The 19,644-nt window shown below is 39.5% G+C and overlaps 1 protein-coding gene across 2 annotated transcripts in view; it reads right to left on the bottom strand.

Moving 5' to 3' along the window:
- LOC113008735 (ankyrin repeat and BTB/POZ domain-containing protein BTBD11-A) overlaps positions 1-18,363 on the bottom strand; it is a 255,693-nt gene extending 237,330 nt beyond the window's left edge. The window contains exon 1 of one of the 2 annotated variants that reach the window (XM_026146397.1): positions 16,911-18,363. In XM_026146397.1, coding sequence (XP_026002182.1) covers positions 16,911-17,775 — 865 coding nt within the window. In that variant the 5' untranslated portion in view covers positions 17,776-18,363. The remainder of the gene's footprint in view (positions 1-16,910) is intronic. The other variant, XM_026146398.1, reaches the window with a different exon arrangement.
- Between the last annotated feature and the right edge of the window lie 1,281 nt (positions 18,364-19,644).

Raw genomic sequence — 19,644 nt, forward strand, 5'->3', positions numbered from 1 at the left:
TAAAATTTAAAGATAAAGAAATAGCCAGATGTTATGACTTAACCCTGCTTTACCCTTTCAGGTATCTATTAAGTTATGTCCACTAATTAAAGTGGGCTATACATACATGCATACGAACGAGGTCAACTGTGAATCAATGCTTCACAGCTGGTGTGCTGTTTTGCCTTTCCTGGATGATAATTAAAGATTAGCCTTATAGAGCATGGATAGTGCTTCATGAATAATCTACAACAACCAACAAACTACCAACTCCAGGACTGCAGCAGACACATGGTTTTATCTAATAATGCATTTTCAAATGCATGAGAGAGGTCACTCATTAAGATGTCTCCAGAGTTCTCTTAATCTTTGCATATTCAAAAGATCATCTTCATTTGTAGCAGCGGGAGCAGCATAAAGTAAAGGAGATGAATAAAAAGCCTAGGTAACACCACTGCACACTAGCTGCTCAAAAGCAAACAGGGAAATTAATAACTTGCCAGTGAACTAGTGGAGCAAACCAGGCACATTGTCCTCGGGGACTGATAGACTTAAAAGGATGCAAACAATCACAACGATGGCTCAAAATTAATGAAAATGCATTTCTGTGTCCCCAGAAGTGTAAACAGGCAGCTCTGTGCTAATTCACCACATCAGCTTTATAAGCTGAGTGATGTGCTGCCTCCACCCAAATGATCAATAAAATCAACTTATGTGGCTTTACATCGGCATTTGCTGGAAACAGAGGCACGCAACTAACACTTAATGTGTTGTTAATATGATGTCTGCAGCGGTAGTAGACAACAAAGGCCATCGCATTTCCACAACACTGCTGCATGGTTTGGAAAATGATTAGCTACAACACCGCAGATATGCGTCAGTGCCCAAAAACAAACACGAAACAGACAAAGCGGGGAACAGAAGAGCTGAGAGAAGCAGATATGAATTAGTGCAAAGGGACTCAACATGCAATTATCAGATTAATCTGCTGGTTGAGTCACTGAAAATGACCTCACAACAGCTTTAACATTTATTAAAGTCCTCTGGTGAGGAAAACAGCAGCTATCTCACAGCAGATATGTCTCAAACTGTGTGTCTCGGTGGTGAAAAGATTATCTTTGGGTTTTAGACTGCTGCCAGTCAGACAATGAAAGCACTATGAATGCCTCAGCTTCGTCCCTAAGACTGAAGAACACTGTCCCTCACACTTTCTAGTGCGTTTTAATGCATACTCACATTGACTCAGCCTGACTCACACATTTAAGCCAATCTTTCACAGAGCCAAATGCAGGTCAGAAAGAGAGACGCTAGCAGCCCCCTGATGATGCATTTATGGGTGAGAACGGGCCAAAAACAAACTGTATTTTGATGACAGTACCAGGCTGCCTCTGGGACATTATGATGGATCATGGGTACTGATGAGATTGAGTATCTGTTTTCAGAGTGTGGGAAAAATCTGCTGCCGTGAAAGCCTGAGGATTATCTGCTCTGAATGTGTGGAAGCAGGAATGGTATCATGCAGCCACCTTGTGTAGGTGTGCATTAGCATAGGTGAATGAGTTCTTGGATGAATAAACTTGGCAGTGCAGGATATGCATGAATACCTATCCATGCACTTAAGGATGGCCGTGCTTGGTGTTTATAGCTGTTTGATGTATTAGGAGAGTTTCTTCCGGGGTGCCATTAACATTTTATGGATTAACTGTAACATTATGAGAATGCTTTGTGAAAATTTTTGCAGCTCTCAGAAATAGACCACAGACTTAAGTTACGCATCGTTCACTGACACCCATGGAATGCATAATATACTCTTATATTTCCCATCTTTGTAAAGTCCAGTGTTAGCTTTTAAATTAACAATGCAAGTGTAGCACTGTCCATTCAAACAAGTGTTTATGCCTAAGCTCTGATTACATCTGTTTTCATCTCTGTGGGAACGTATTTAATGCTCTAAATGAAACTCATTCATTTACCTGGTAAGTTTGCAGCACTTGTTCAGACATGCCAGCTGTCATTCCTATTTTTACACAGTTTGATAACATCGTGCGATTCTCTGCCTACGTTTACCTGAACTAAAAAGAAGAATGTGAATGTGCAGGGCTGTTAAATTTTCCCACTAGCGATATCAATGTCAGTTGAAATGTGGTTTTGATGTTTGTATATGATCATTCTGCTTTAAATGTCATTTACTTTAACATATTAAGCAATAGTGGAAAGCATTACAGCATTATTTCATTTTCATTCACTGTTATCCCCATATTAAGTGGTCACGTATGAACTCTTTTTTCCAAGCTTCTCTGTTTGAGGCTTCTTCTTTGTTTCTTTGAAATGACATAAGCTTAAATATACGATTCAGTTGTCACTCTACCTTTCTACAGCTTTTTATTACCACTATAGTGAGCCCTAAAGCTAAGCTTTTAAATACCGCTGGTATGTATTACTGTCTCCAGGTTCACTGTGTCCTGGAGAGTATTATTATTTTATAGCTTCAGAAATGAATTAATGTCAGGAAAACTACGATTTAGATATGGAGCTTAACTTTAGGATCATATTTCTTTGGTTTCAAGTAGTACAAGCCATGCAACAGCCTAATATCTACTAATCTCGTGTTTATGGGGATACATTGGGCAAAGTTGCAGTTTTGCTAATTCTTTGATATCTTCTTCATGCTTTATGATAAAACTTGTTGCTACTGGGCACGTACTGTACTTCATTGACTGACTCATTTAGTGTGTATTGTTATCAAGAACAGTTTAACCATCCTGTTATTTGCACGAAGAGATTGCCTGAGCTCTTGTTTACATTAGCCTAATAATTTAGCACCTCTGTAGCTAGCAATAGTACAACTAATCCAACTTTCCTTATCCCCCCAATCTTCATAACAATTTAGTTTTGATTTTGATTTTTTGTTCTTGTGTTTTAGAAATATTTAAGCCAAAAATTGTTTTAAATATTTTCTAGATACCAACTAGCTGGTTAGCTAACTGCTAACATTTAAGTGCATTAGCATTACACTTTATTGTTACCCTTTGAGTAACACTTCACAAGATCCTTTTTAACATTTGGTAGAGCTTCAGTGGTTGTATTTGGGAACTGAAGCAAACTTTGGACCTTAGAGTTACTAGAGTTACCAAAGCTCAACACATTTACTTTATTTATTGGTTGTATTAACTATTTTCCAATATATTGATATCAACAATCAGAACTCCTGACAAATGAAAATCAAAAAGTAAAGAGGAGACAGTCTATGCCAAATAGACTTTTAAATAACCAAATATTGGTATCAGTATTAGTCTTAACGATCATATATGAGTGTGGCTCTAGAAGTTAATTACAGCAGAAATAGGCATCTAAAGAACAAAGATAACAGAGCTGATGTGAAAAGAAGGAAAAGAAAATTCTTGTTTCTTTCACTTGGGATCAAAAATATCCCCTATGCCTTTTTGTAGGCGCCACAGCTGCACCACAGAACTGTAAATGCCCTGCTGTATTAGTTAATCAGATATTCATTATGTAACTGAGAATCTAGTACAGGACAAAATATTTGTTTTACAGCTTTTACTAGAGTTTCAGTTTCATTATAATGTATTCAAGGTTCAGAAATGAGCTAAAATATGCACGTAGCAGCTATCACTGTAGTGGCCAAATACTCCCACAGGTGCAGTAATACCAACAAGCGCATGACTGTGACTGTGTGTGTCCAGACACCTGTTTGCTTGTCAGTCTGCACGCCCGCAGTAAGTCGGTTATTGGCAGTAAAACAGGACTTGGTAAAGAGGGGCTGTGATGCAACCTGTCTACACCTCGCTGTGCCTCTACTTGTCTACCACGCTGGGCGAAAGAGCCATATGATGACGCGAAACAGGTTCAGCCAGACAGGTGGCATAGCAAAATCGAATAAATACATTTTTTTTCCCCTATAAGTAAATTAATTTTTCCTTATTGTGCAATCGTGAAAGTTGCCACTGAGGACATGTTTTAAGAGATACTATATAAACTGAGGGACTGAGCTTGGCAAGGAACTGAAATACGAGTGAGAACGATTATTGGGAAAAAGTGTTTCACACACACACACAAAAATTAATATTTCATCCGATCAATAGTTCAGTTTCTCTCGAAACTTCAAAACAAGCTTCATTCTAAAAGATGTTTTAAGTGTCAGGGAACTGAATAGCTCTTGTTATTTTCATTTATTCTCACAGACTTCTGCAGGCAATTCATCTCATAATGCACTCATTTCAGTCTTTATACACCATCCACTTGAATCAGATCAATAACCTAAACATAAACACCAAAATTAGCCATTTATGTCCTCTTGTGCTCCATGCAAACACTCAAGCACGGCACAGTGATTATTAACAGCCCTAAAGTGCTATCCAGAAACATTAGCGTTATCTCATGACATTTAAAACATAAAAAGTCATTCGTCACCAGCAGCTAATGCAGCCAGGTACATTTTTGAAGCCATTACAGGTGAGTAACCACATAATCAGCAGCAGCGGTGGCTGTTTCCATATTCACCCACAGCTTTATATGAAAACTCTGATTCTCTGTAGTTCACACCAAACTCTTTCACAAAAATGCCAAATTTAGCCCCGTATCTTGATGTTGAGCTTTTTTAAAATTTTTATTCTCTGACTTGAAAATGCAATAAATCAGTCTTCATCTAAAAAAATAATAATACGGGTAAAACAGGCCTCAGATGTCCAATTAAAGAAAAGCAGGGCTGGTGGGTCCAACAACCGTGCAGTGACAGAGAGCTGAAGCTCCCCCCGTAGCTTTCCTTTTAATGTTTATCATTATAAAGGCATTTTATTATATTATGATCATTAAAAAATGCTTTGTCAGTGGGGGAAGTGTCCCTGCCTACACAAGAGTAAGCAAAGCTGCAACATCTTCCATATGAGGACATTAGTTTCACTTTAAAATTTCAAGAATACTGTATAGTGGGAGTACACGTCAATGTCGCTGTTTTAAAGACGAGCAGTCACAGAGAAACAGCTTATGTAACTTAGGGCTTTAAAAACAAAACAAGGGTGTTTCTTTTCCTATTATGGGCTGTGTGAGTTGGCGTTTGCACTTGTCAAGGCAGGATTTAGTTGTAGACTCAAAGAACAAAAGAAGAAGAAAGGATGGTTGATATGTTAGAGCGTGGGTCTTCAGTCACCAGAGGCATTCCCCTAGACTCAATTCACCAAACATCCTTGTATCCCCTACAACTGGCCTGGTTTGCGTCACTGTGGTAAGCAGATGGTTCTCCCCAGAGCAAGGAGCCTAATTTCCCATCGCCACCTGGGAACAGTCAGAAAGCGATGTGGCGCTCGCCCCTCATTAATTGAGCACTGTAATGGCACGACTGTCCTGTCGCTACACGCTGAGACCCTGTGGCTCGGGGAACAGGAGGCTGCGGATGGACACGCACCATGGGCGGGAAGCTCGATTTGTCTGTGTCCATTTTAGTGGTCAGAGCTTCACTCTGCCCTTGCCCTTCTTTTCTTGTTTCCACTAATATATTTAAAGCTCATAAATATTGATAAAAATGCCAAATAAAGGAAGGCAATGGACACATTTAAGTCACCTTCACAAAAACAAACAAAAAACTTGACTCCACTGACTCGACTTTATTTTCACATTAGCCTACTAAAATATGCATAAATAGGATACACAAATAAGACTGGATATTTTGACACATGATAGTTTTTAAGGACTTTTTAATGGGACTTTATAGCCTGGACTAGAGCATACAAAAATTATTTTGTATGTATGTATGTAAATGACCAGGAAATGGCTCACTATAAGCATTATTATACATCACATCAGAAAAATCTCATATTCTGAATTACTTTTATTGGATTTAACTACAGTTCTATTGGATTTTACAAGTTGAATACATTTTGTTAATGAAATATCTCTATAGTTTGATTTCACTGAGGGAAAAAATAGTACAAAGTGAAACCAAGTAAGGTAAAGTAAATTAGGTATCTTCACCAGCTTCATATCCCCCCTTATATTTCTCCTTATACTAGCAGCACCACCTGCAGCACATGTAGCAGAGTGACATCACAGCTACATATGAATATGCTGAACTGGAACTGGACGTTCTCTGCTGTCTGTCTATAGTTGCTTGAGGTCAAATAGTATTGACGGGTCATGTATGAGCAGACTGTGACCAGTTTCAGGTAAACAGTCCTTATGCAGAAGAAAACAATCAGCTATTGTCTGACAACAGTTTAGCTCTGTTACTTTGTTAGCATTCATAAACTATGACTGTCTTATGGAACAAGAGGACTTGGACCGGATATTCAGTATGCATTATCTGATATCCAGATATTCTGGCTACATCCCAAACTCCAAAATATTGGCTTTTGAACCGAGAGGCTAAGTAATCAAATTTTGAGATGGATTTGAAGATTGCAACTCAGCCAGCATCGGGGTTTTACAGTGAGATGTAATCTAGTTTATGACAGACATTGCTGTAATGTCCATAAACAGTGACACCACTGTTTTGAATTTTCAAACCAGCTCTAACATACTGCTTATACATTTAAAAAGAATATAAGCCGCTGTACGTAATGCAGTTTTTTAGTCCCTTAAAATCAGTATCAATCCACAAAAACATTATTGGTCGGGACATAATTTGATGCACAGTGTTGTTGTGTGTATAGAATTTTTTATTATTGCTTTAGAGATGAAGAATTCTGTCACACCAACGAGGTATTTAAGGACAAGCGGAACCAGTAAAACTCATATTTAAAAAATAAATAAACAAATAAACATTGTTGTTGACCACTAATGTAGAAAAGTCTTTTCAATATAACACTATACCATTTAATTCCATCACACTGCTGGCATTGCTGCTTTCTGTCTGTAAGACTGAAGATAAGACTCAGACTGTATATTTAGCAGCTTCTTGGTACATAACTTACAAGTATTACACAAGCATTATACAATTCCACACAGGCACACAAATTATGTGCTCTTAGTAAGCGTGTGCATAAAACTGTGTGAAGGAGGATCCGCCACCACTGACCAGCAGCTGACAGACATAATCTTTGAATTTTTTTTTTTATTAGATGAAATCATCCATCTGGTAGAAAGGCTAACTCCTAATCTCTTTTCTGATCCTTTAAAACCAGCTTATTGAATCTCATCCATGCATTAAATACAGGTAAACAAAGGTGAACAAAGATCTAATTGCACCTTTAGTTGGACATGTTTTCATCAATGTGAAGTTTGCATCTTTCTTAAATGTGGGAAAGCGTGAAAAGCAACGAGAAAAACCCGTCTTGGTGATTCTCAGAGAGCCTTTAATCACTCCTGCTACCACATGAGGGACAGACAAGTGAAAGCCAAGTCATCATGTTATAGTTTGTTGTAATCTAAGCTTATCAGGGGCTGCTGGGAAACATCGGCTTACTCAGTTTTCACATTGAATAAAAATGTGACCGGCCACCATCTAGCCCTACAGGACGCTTTTTAAAACGAGGGTACAAACATGCTGAGGTCAACTGAAGACATTCAGAATAACCACAAGCAAAAACATAAAAGACTTTGTAGATGGGTTAAAGGAGAAACACATAAAAGAGTTCCTGTTTGTGAAAGGTTCTCATAAAATGTACAGGACACCAGAGCTACTGGAGAGAAGTGTAAGCGTACAGTGGATGGGGAAGATGGCTCAGAAAGAGGTTAATACTTTTCTTTCCTAAATTAGATTTTTTTTTTTTTAAAGAACATCATTTGATCTATTAATCTACCACAATTTAGGTTCTACTTTTATGAAAGTTCATTCAATAAATTCAATAAATTCCAGGGCTGATTTCTTTTTGAACGAAAAAACTGAGAATGATAGTTACGCCCCACAAACAAAGACTAGCTGAGGTGTGACATTTTGACTTTGCCTCTCTGTGTGAGCTTTGTTGATAAGCTTGTTGACAAGATTTGTGGGCTATACAGCACTATGGCTTCCTTTATAAGTCAGTCAGCCATTGCCATGGGAAACACCCACCCCACGCCTTGAAGCTTAGAAGCTGTCTTCACAAATATGTCCCCTAAAAGTAAAGACATAAATTTCAGTCAAGCTCTGGAGCGAGATATAAGCATAGCCTGCAGAGAGGTTCAGAACAATCACACAAGAGGAGATTGTGTGTTTGTTTCTGATTTAAATATATTTTTCTTCACACTTGAACAAGTTAAACTGCAGGAGTATGCAGTAATTGTGTGAAATAAACCCAGAGGGAGGAAAATGGGCACGGGGGAGATGTTGTGATTGATGCCTGCTGCTTTTGCAAACAACTTACATGGTGCGGGAACAATAAAAGTCATCTGACCAATAACATTAGTCCTGAATGACTACACAAACCAACCATTAATATATTGCGGAACCTATTGTTATTCCATCCTACATTGCACAATTGTTTTCAGACAGCTGATTAAAGAAACAACTCAAGAGTGCATTCACACAGCTCTTTTCTTTTCTCTCTTACCAAAACTTTTGATGTGTGACTACATAAAGTTGCAAAATGTTTTGTCCATGTGTAGAAAATCCCCTGGACAGCACTGGAAAAATAATCCCAAGTGATACTGCTTGCACAACAAGCAATCGAGAAATTCCCCAAAAGACAAAAACAATCTCTGACTCAATATATGTCGCGGGGTGTGTGTGTGTTAGACTAACATCCTCATTCCCTGTCCAGGAATGACATCAGTGTTAACAGAAAACCAACCATTTCACAACTGGTCAGGCTCATGCAAAAAAGGTCTGACTTTCAAAATCGGACACTTGCTTAAGTCATGTTTCCTGCTCATGGAACAATGAGCAATGAACAGTGATATTTATTGGAATAAAAACTATAATAATAGCACTTTTTACTAAAGAATTTCTAAATATGGGAAGCGCCAAGCCCCTTAAAATTATTTGTGCTCAAGGTGTGATCAAAAATGTGCAGACAACAACCACAGACTTGGTGTGATAATGGAAGAGTCGACACTGGGGAGAAAACATTACATACAGCTGTAGCTATATAGAGAAGATATAAAGTGGTTCTAACCACAAATGCAAATGTGCAGAACTGATTTAGAATACACAGCATTGCTGATGACATGAGTCAACAAAAGAGCAGTTCCCATGTTTGAGTTTTATATCGATTTATTTTCACTTCTGCTGCACATAATGCTTTTGTTCTGTGTTCTACCAAAGAAATAGCCTTAATGAATGAATGAGAGACTGATTTCAAATCTGGTTGCGACATAAAATGTTGCATGGCTTATTTGTGGCTTTTGAATTATTACAATGCAGTTAATCAATCAATCCTGGCACTTCATTCACACTTAAGGTGTGGTTATGGCTAACGTTAAACAACTCAACTCCCTCCCACCAGTCACCTCACTTCCTAACAAGGAACAATTGTCCAACGTGGACACAATTCTTAATGCATAATTATGTTTTTCTTTACTAGAATATAAACTCCCATCTGTCTGTGAGTTTCTTGTCCCAGTCTTCTGATACAATCAAGATCTGAACAAACAAAATTGGCATACAGGTGCATCTTATCTATAGATAAGAATCCTGAAGAAGCCAAACAACACTGTAGCATGAGCATGTACCAGTATTCTAAATGTCTCTGATAGTAGAGAGATTTATTTTTTAAGTTCTAGAAAATATACTAAATAGAGATTACTGTTGCACAATGTGAATCAACCCTAACCAAGTGACCTCAGATGACATGAAGGTGAATGATTTCCAGTGCAGCAGAAGTGAGAAAAACAAAGAGCTGCCGTGTTGAATTAAAAGTGAAAGGCCTGGCAAAACACCAGGATTCCTGAGAAAACCTGTTTCCTCTTCTGTAATGTGGGAGTACTGATGATTTTACTACTGTCGTTTGTGTCTCTAGACCCCATTATTGAGTTAAATATTCCTGTGTCGATCTGCTGCTCCCCATTAAAATATCAGGTTTGAGTTTTAACAAACTCCTCTATTTGTGGATGGATTGATTTAGATGGAAACATCTCAACGTGCAAGCCGAGGTGAGCATCTTACAGGCGTGTCCGTACATGTCTATGCACAGCAGTGTGCATGACTTCACGTACATCTGCAGCATGGAGGCAGTAATCCATGGATCTTTGCTGCACATTAAACAGTAATCTAAGTTAATATATGATAACACAGCGTGACTATAAGTTGAGCCATTAACCACTTTGCTACACTGGAAAACAGATAGTACCACTTAATGCTGAACTACCTAATCAACTCAGTTTGATTTGTTGTTGGACATGAGTCACTCACACTTTTTGGGTGTCAAGTTTTTGCTTATATATCTAGATACCTTATTTATTTACTTACATACTAAGAATATTGGTTATGTTAGATATTTTTATTATAATACCTGTTTTTACCTTTACGGGTACAAACATCATGTTTTTTTATTCAAACAGTGAGGAGAGTCTGAGAATATGGAAGTATCTACTGGATTTCATCATGGCCCTGCATGTGTTAAAATATAGCTAATGCTAATGGGCATTAGCTAGTGCTCATTTATGATCATTTTTATGATAAATTCACTGGCAGTATTTGCTCTATCCTGCTAATACTGCTTGTGAAAGAGCTAATCAGCACTAACACTTTAGCGGCTCACTAGCTAACACCTTAGTGAGTTAGTTTACGTGGTGCTAAGCTAACACTGGTGCAGCTATTTAGCTTGTACCAGGCATCCACCATCATATAATTACCAGGTTGATGGACAGATGTTCTAGTAATAAATATAACTGAAAACCGAGATGTAGTTCAATAAATATACTGAGACAAAAAAGAAATGTTCATTAAGTAGTTTTGTATTTAACATGTGGCTCTCAAATTCATATTTAAAACAATGTACGTGTATAATTCCAGTCAATTCCTAGTGGCTTTATAGTCACTCTTTGGTTTAAATGTTTTGATATAAGCCTCAGAGATGAGTTTGGTTTTCTGATTTATAGCTTACATTCATAAAAAAAATAAAAGTGAAACTAATACAAAAAAAGAAGAGAGAAAAATGTGGCTTTAAACTTAGGGAGTCCTTCCTCATTTCTAATAACTGTCAGTAAACTACACTTTTTCCCAAGCCACAGGCTTAACCCAACACAACGGTCATGACCACGATATGGCTCATTAAAAATGGATGCTTGGTCAGGACTCTTTGCTGTTATATTTGAATGTGCTGGGTATCCTTAAGTAGCAGTTTTCCTTGTGCGGGGTTAATGCTGCGAATGCTGTTGTCATATATTCATATAAACCATAATCTTTTGAAATTTAACCGAATAGTTCTGGTGTACGTATTAGTGTGTTATTAGGTGTTTTCTGACTGTTTTAAGGCAAAAATATCCCAAAACTAGCAATTCACGCGATGCCATGCCTTTGAGCATTTTTTTAATAGAAATCTTATTTTAAATTAACGTCTGTAATTTAATTGACATCTTTCGATGTAAAAGAAATGTCTGCAATAAAATCAGTATAAACTATAGTTAGCCAGGCCTAGAAATTATAAACATGTTCTTTTTTTAACTGCCTTAAAAAAAACCTCATTAGGAAAAAAAAGGCCAAAAAATTTGCACACCGACTGGTAAAATAGTGACCCTTTTAATTTTACCTATATATAACCTATATGTGATCTATATGATTTCAATAAAATGGTTATTTTTTTCAAGTGTAATTACAAAAAATACCTTGAAAAGTACATGTGGCTACATTTGCTAAGCAACAGATTCATAAAACAAGCAGAGTTACCCGCTGAAGCGACACCTTGTTATTAAGTGACCAGCCCAAAGTAGCTTACCTAACAACAAGGACAAGTGATGAAACAAGTTGCTTTGTTTCATAAGAATCCAAGGCAAAGAAAGTCCACAGGTCTGAATTTCTAGGAGCCGTTTTATCTCGGCCACACAGACTGATTGGATCAAACATGCCGACGCAGGCCTACGAGTAACGGGTATTAAAAATGAATGGGAGGAATTACCATCTTTGTTCTCTCCAGCTCCCTGGTGTTTCCCGTTACTAATTCCTAATCTTAATGACTACCAGATAAGCACAAGTGTTAATTAAAGAGAGCTGCATGGTAATTATATCTCTAAGGGACCTGCGCCAATGCCCCCTCAGCAACAGCTCCTGCAGCTGACACTCCAGCCTGGTTTCTCCTCCTGCACTTGACTCCTTCACAGCATTAAGCATTCACTACTCCCACACTCCTCTTATTATCTCATCGTGACCCAGTGCATTCACCTACTTCCTGAAAATGGAAGGGGATCCACGCTCCAATGACACAGAGCAAGTAATAAAACCACAACAATTTCAGGCTGGTCTCAGCTGACTTGTACGTGTGGAATTCCTATCAGAATATTTACCTAGAAGCATAAGAAATTAAAGTTAATATTTTCATAAGCCAGTAACATGGAGGGAAATGGATGCTGTTCATAAAATATATCTTGGCCTGGAAAACAACTTCACACAACTTCACAATCACTGATCATTGCTGAAACGTGGGTGGAGGGTTGTGGGTGCAGCCCTTGGCCTTATGAAATTACCATGACATCAAACTCCATCACAACCAGCATGCCTTGGATGTGCTCACATCATATCTCCATCAGAACTATGGCAATCTGTCGGCTCATCTGCGAGTATCCCCCCTCCCAAAGGAGGGGAAGGACGGGCAGAAAATAATAACAGAATGGACAACAAAAGGCTTTGCCAAAATCATGTGGTTATGAGTCGAGCTTATTAAAAACCACAGTGGAAAGCAAATATGCAAACACTGAGCCCGCTTCCCCCCACCATGAGAAAATGAAATAAAATAAAATATGGTGTGAAAGACAGAGCGGGAAGAAGGAGGGAAACCATCACCCTGCTGCTAATTTAATAGACAGACTATAGCAGGCTATGCAATACCATTATGTTGTGTCATCTGTCCTGCGGAGGTTGGATTGGTTCCTTGGGGAAGGTCACGGCGAATGACAGACATAATCAGATACAATCAAGTCATTCAGGATGCCAAATTTAAACATCACGCAGGCGGGTTGGGAAGCTGATGACCACGCTGCTTGTTTCTGACGTCACATGTCATCAGGTAACAAGACAACATCGAGAAACGTTTTAGATTTGATGTTTGTGCAATACCTCTTTATGTGTTGAAATATACATATATGTGATACACAATGATGTAGGATTAAGTGCAACACACATCAAATGCATCACTTCAGTTGGCATCTGTAAGGCACAGAAGGCATAGAAAAGGTGCAGAAATTGAATGTTAAGGTAAACCCATGTTAGTGCAGGGAAATAGGACAGTTGCCTCTCCATGAAACCTGATGCACCAGGCTTACATAGAAAGCAATGAAGGAAGTGCCCTTATTTTACTAGTCATGTACACAGTTACACACAGTTATACTTCAAATTTCAGTCATCCTTCCAAAATGCACAAGGTATGACACTTTATGCACCTAAATCAACTCTAACTATTTAAGTGCTGGCAAAATTGGGACCCCACATGGGTGTAGTAGTTAAGGTAAGAGCTAAAGTGGCAATAATTGATATTTTGCAAATCTCATGTGAAAGTGGGAGCTTGTTGTAAAGAATTAGGAGAGATTTACCTGAATCTGCAGCTTTAAACAAGTTTAAGATCACTGTTTTGGTTTTCTGTTGACTACTCACTACTTTGAGACTACAATCTTCCAGAAAACTACCCGACATGTGGTTTAGTTATAGCGTAGTTAAGTTTAGAGTTAACGCACCTGAAAATAAGACAACACTTAGCTCTGTATCAAGTTGTTTTAGTGCCTCACGCTAATCATTTTGGTTTTTAGGTGAACCAAGCTGAGAGAAAATAAAGGTAAGCGACAAGTGAAAGCAAAACTTAACTGTCAGCCCCAGAGAATGCAGTCTTGTCTGGGGCCACTTTTGAGTTTCTTCCTTTCGAAACCCTTATATAGACTTTGTGGGTCCTTAATAGTAGAAAAGCAGAAATACAGCTTAGCATTGGTCAGACTAGAAGTAGGAAGAGCTGTATTCTTAAAATCCCCCTTGTACAAAAGAGCAGATAAAGCAGTTATTAACTAGCTACTCAACACAGTAGACCATTTCCTATAAAGTCACACATTTTCCTCAGGAGTTGGTAGGCTATAACCAAAAACAGAGGTATGAGAGAGTGCTAAGTTAACCCTCTGAGGTCTGGAGCATCAATTCTGTATTTTGAAAGAAAATGTGAATAGTTGTTTATGTATGTCAGTTAGAATAAACACGTGTTCCCTGATTGCCCAAACTTGGGAAACCAATTGAAATAAAACAAATTACACAGATATAGATTAGACTTGAGAGGGCTAACAGGCTGGACAAAAACACACCTCAAAATGTACCACTCTTTAACCGCTGAATGTAAAGTAGTACATCAGAAATGATTCATGACTCGTTTCATTTTGGAAATGAATCATTCATAAAGACACTGACAAATTTCAGTTGGCGATGCCCTAATTTATTTATTTATTTTCCATCTCCACCTACTCCTCCACCCATAACAGTTGGGTATATAAGGTGTGACTCGTTTCAGAATTACTGTTGGTTAGGCTATCAGCGTGGAAAGTCATCAAGTTAAATTAAAGCTCTTATAAGCTCAAACATTCCCAAACCTTTCACACTGCCTGTTTAACCAGCAAATATTCTGGAAACATCCAGAATTTTCAGCAGGTTGAGCAGCTGCAAGCACCTCTGGAAATAAAGGAGGTGAAGAAAAGCTTCCGTTATGCTCTACTCATTAGTCAGAGCAGAGAGGCTGTCACGTATGGTCAGTGGGAGTGTCGAGCAATGTGGGTTTAATCATTAGGCACTGCGGTGCTTTTGTTCCTTAGGTGAAATTTTTAGACAAAAAGATCATGTTGGTCACAAGAAGGCCTCCCCTGCTCTCTCCATTTACTACATCCAGTCTCACTGCCGTCACCAAAGCTACCAAAAAGAAGCCATCACAGACACCTCAGTGATTATTAGATTAATATCCGTGGTTAATTATTTGGCCGCAGATGACTCAGTTTTAAATAATTCTCGAAGTGCAGCCTTTGTTGGCATAAAATCAAAGTAATACATTTGTCTTCTTCATCTTTGAAATGGATTAATAACACTGCTGGGTCGGGGAAGGGAAAACAGTACTTTTTAAATCTACGCATTTTGCCTTGATAACTGTTTTAAAATGACATCACGCTGTTTTGTGTGACTCCAAATGATATCTTCCTCTGCACCACCAGAAAATCATGCACTGTTGCAGAGCAGTTGACTGCACAGAGGTGGAGCAGAGGGAATGCATGCCTGGCTCAACATCCAATCTACACAGAATTCATGTTTTTACAATTTCAAGACAAAGCAGTTGTGTAAAAAAATAAAAATGATGAAAAACAACAATGTAAAAAGAGGATGAATGACTCAGTTAAGCTCACCCTAATCTAACAAACAGACATAAAATGAAACTGGGACTATTCTTAATCACAGGATTTGCTGTTTTTCAGTGTTTGGTATCACTGCAGATTAAAGAAAAATGTGCATGCTTCAACGTTGAGCTTTTTAAAAATGTGTAAGCATTTCCTTACAACTTCTTTAAAATGTTATTTTAGTTAGGACTACTATAGCCGAAAGAAAGTAATTATTTTTTAAACTGCGTTAACCAATGCCTCCCCACTAGTCAGTGAACACACCTGGGAGATAATAGGGCAAGTCAGAGACAACTGGTGTAGAGGTGGATGCCAAGCGGCTTGCAGATTCAATAGCAACAGTACTTTTTTGGAATTGATCTGTTTTAATATGAAGATGCAATGATGCATTTTAAGTTACTACACTGCACGTGAGGATTTGGGGGACAGAAAAGACTCCCATCTTTAAAGAAAAGAACTGCATCCATGACATTCAATTTCAGATCATTTCACTTCACTGAAGACTCTGTGAGAACGATCTCATATCCATTTTTCTTCAGATTGCTTCTGGAATAATCTTCTGCAGCAACTAGCCAAAGTGTTGCACTATGATTCTTTGGCCAGTATTACACAGCCCAGTTTGGCTCTCAGTTGGAGAACAGCATTTCAACTCCCTTCTGCTTTCAGCCAACTCATTCAGGGCATTGAAAACAAGAGGGCCAGCCCACACTGACAGCTTACACCTTCTGGAGTGAGACTGTAGCATTATCAACAAGGCCAGCACACAATATAAACACAAAGCCTGCTTGTGCAAAAAAATCCTGACGCACACACATCATGATACATAAATGCATTTCCTATAGTCTATCAAAAACACTCATTAACATCTGTGCTGCTAATGACAGTCTGAGAGCACAATAGCTTCAAAGAAGTAGAGGTTTGAGCTTGTTTGATCTTTTTCACCATAAATACCTAGTCTAGTCTGGCTGTTGCTCTGAGGCTGCAACAACCAAGATACTGTTTCAGAGGTTGGCCTTGAGGTCTAAGCTGAGGGTAATAAATATTCAAAAACTGCCAAGCCCTTTTGTTTGGGTATGGAATTACACTAGCAATATAAGCAGTGGTTATTCCCCAGCATAATAACACAGTTTACAGTCATATTGCTTTTCTTAAGAGGGTACGCTAAGCAGATTAGGAAAAAATAAAATAAAATGTGTTGTTATCCTCCAAACAAATGAGCAGAACTTGAGATGAAGATAGCTTTTGAAAAGAAAATTATTTTCTACATCAGGCCTCATCCCAGTTGAGTCATAGTTATGGCTTATTTAAAGAGGCAGCCACTTGTTTCTAGACAGTTCCTGAAGCACGTGGATTTCCATTTTGGAAACAAGTTGTTTTAGGGGGCAAATTGATTTTACTCATATGGTGATTTAGGTGATAAAAAAGCCCTCTGCACACACCACCAAATGTACGTCAATCACGTTTCAAACAGTTAACCACTCACTGACATGGCTTACCACTTGAATTCTTGCCACATATGAGGTGCTGGTAGGGCTGCAGCAGACCCCAGATCTCCGAGTCGTTGCAGATGGCTTGCTCCATTGACTCCAGCGTAAACTTGGGGATCCCGTTATCCCTCTCCACGAGCGCGCTGCGCAGGACGCGGGTGAAAACCTCTCTGAACAGACTCTCCATGCAGGCGGTGAGGTATATGGCAGCGTGCTCGTGGATCCTTAAGGCCACCCGACTATCCACCATCCACCTGAAGAACTTCCCCACGGAGAAGACCAGCCCGCAGCGCGCGGACTTGCCTCGGCTGAACTTGTCCCCGGTGCTCATGTTGTAGAGGGACAAGGCGCTCAGAGCCGCCGTGATGCAGTTGACGGAGATGGTCCACGAGAGCACCACCTTGATGGCGCTTTGGATCTCGTGCTTGGTGCACTTGGCGTAGCGCAAGCTGAGTCGCTGCGCCTCCCGGGCCACCCTCACCAGCGCGCGGCTAATGAGAGTCGACAGTCGCGCCAGGACCTCCGGTGGCGGGTTGCCCACCATCAGCTCCTCGTCTTTCCTCAGCGCGCCCTCCACCTCGCCCAGGGTCCATGGCACCTCCTCCAGCTCGGGCAGCTTGGCGCAGTGACCCGAGCACTCCAGTATCTCCGTGTCCTCCGCCAGGACGGTGTTGACTGTGTCCAAACTGTTGTGTCTGCTGTGCATGGATTCCGTCAGATGCCAGCAGTTTCCCCCATGCGAGATGGACTGATGCGTGTCGGAGCAGCACAGCGACACGCTGGACGACCTAACCGAGTCCGCGGCTCCACCATAACCAGAATCAAGCGTTAAATCCTCCAGCGTCCTCACGACTGTCTTACTCTTGCCTGCCATAACTGCACCGCATACTGTTGGGTATGCTTGGTCTCCCAGTTAAATGCCACAAACTCGTTTCAGCGCGTTTCTCCGCCGCAATCTCCCGATTTAAGCGTATTCCCCAGAATGAAGAGTGGAACGACACCAACGAGCATCTACTTTTCTCCTCCTCTGCGCGTCTTGCTGTCACCGATATCCTCTCCTCCTGTCCACAACTTCATAACCCGAGAGCGCACAAACCCTCCGCGCTCACTGCAACAAGCGCAGCGCAGGCAGGACTCCGATGGAGAGGAGGAGCATGAGAGCGGCGGGCTGGAACGAGCCAATCCGCGTATCCATCAGTTGTTACTGACAGAGAGGAGCTACCTGCTGCTTTTCAGCAGAATCTACCTGGAGCTGGTGAAACACAACAGTTCAGTGGAAAACACACTATTGCGGGCTGCTGTGCCAGCCAATCTGCTGTTTGTAGTGGCGTTGCTGCAGTGTCATGTCACGACAGTGCCAGGATGAGAGGAAGGTTCCCACTGAGAGAACACATGGCGCAAATGGTAAAATAGACAAATTCCGTGTTAAAATAACGCAGGGAGACGAAAATAATTTAATTCTACCGCATAAAACTCAGATCCACCAATCAAATAAGATCAATGAGTGGATTCAATGAGGATTCAAAGATTCAAAGATCAATGAGTGGATGTTAAATTAAGCATAAAGAAGACGCTGGCTGCTACCTTGCCAGCATTAAGCTGTTATTTTAAAGTGTTCATACTGTTATCTAAAATAGCAGTTTCTTTCTGTGCTCTATGAAAAATAAGCTTTTCTGTGTAATACTACTAGCTGCTTCGTTGCAGTGATGCTATATTTTATTCTTCCTGCTGTCATCTGTAGATGAATTTCACAGCTTTAAAATGTATTAAAGTTTTGTACAGTAGCTGTATAAACACACAATTCCTCATGTGAACAGGTCACTGATGTACCATGAATTCAGTTTCTTGTGCGTGTGTGTGTATGTGCTTTAATGTATGCAAAGGTATCAGCTTTTCTGCATTTCCTTTAGTCTGTTCACTGACTGATGTATTTGACCTTTCTAAAGCTTCTCTGGACATGATTAATCACTACAGGAGTTTGCTTGCTAAATTTCACCATGAAAATCCATTCATCCATCATTCTGCTGGCCAAAGAAAAGGCAGGATGCAATTGTAAAATCATAGCAACACCTATAAATAATAATAGGCATCAGTATTCACCTGTATTCACGAATAACAGTGCAATTTTGTAAAATAAAAGCGCAGCGCATTTTTTCTTTAGTTAAGTACAGGTCAGGCTAGTGTTCTTATTACGATTGCACTATTTTTTATTTTTGCTGTAACTAAATAAATCATTTTAAAGTAAGACTTTAAAAACGCTATTATTGGGTGTTTAATGAAATGTTTCTTATTCTGTTCAGCTAATAAAGATAATATTAACCCACCTTCCTGAAATTTTCTGAGAACCTGGATAAAATGTTGCATTTCTAACATTAGACTTCTGCTGTGCTTGTTTTCCACCCCTAATGTTGATTTTTAAGTATGACGTGAAGCGTCTGCAGCAGAAGTAACTTTCTTAAGGTGCACCACAATCTTTAATGTCTGATCCTTATAAATATTTCACTCTCCAGAGAACATTGCTCTGAGCTTTTTCCAGATCAGAAGTCTTTCCGTGCCTCTGTGTCAAGGTTTAGCAGCACTTGGAAGATTTTGTTGTTGAACGGTTTATTCTCCATGATACAATATTTTTGTCCAGCCATGAAAACAAAGCGTGAATGTGCTGAATTCTGATTACTTGCTGAGAGGAACAGTTGGTGGAATGATGATTCATCCATTCTGTTGGGGTTTCTCCTTGTACGTCTGA

This window comes from Astatotilapia calliptera, chromosome 17 (genome assembly GCF_900246225.1).
Source record: "Astatotilapia calliptera chromosome 17, fAstCal1.2, whole genome shotgun sequence".
NCBI lineage: Eukaryota > Metazoa > Chordata > Actinopteri > Cichliformes > Cichlidae > Astatotilapia > Astatotilapia calliptera.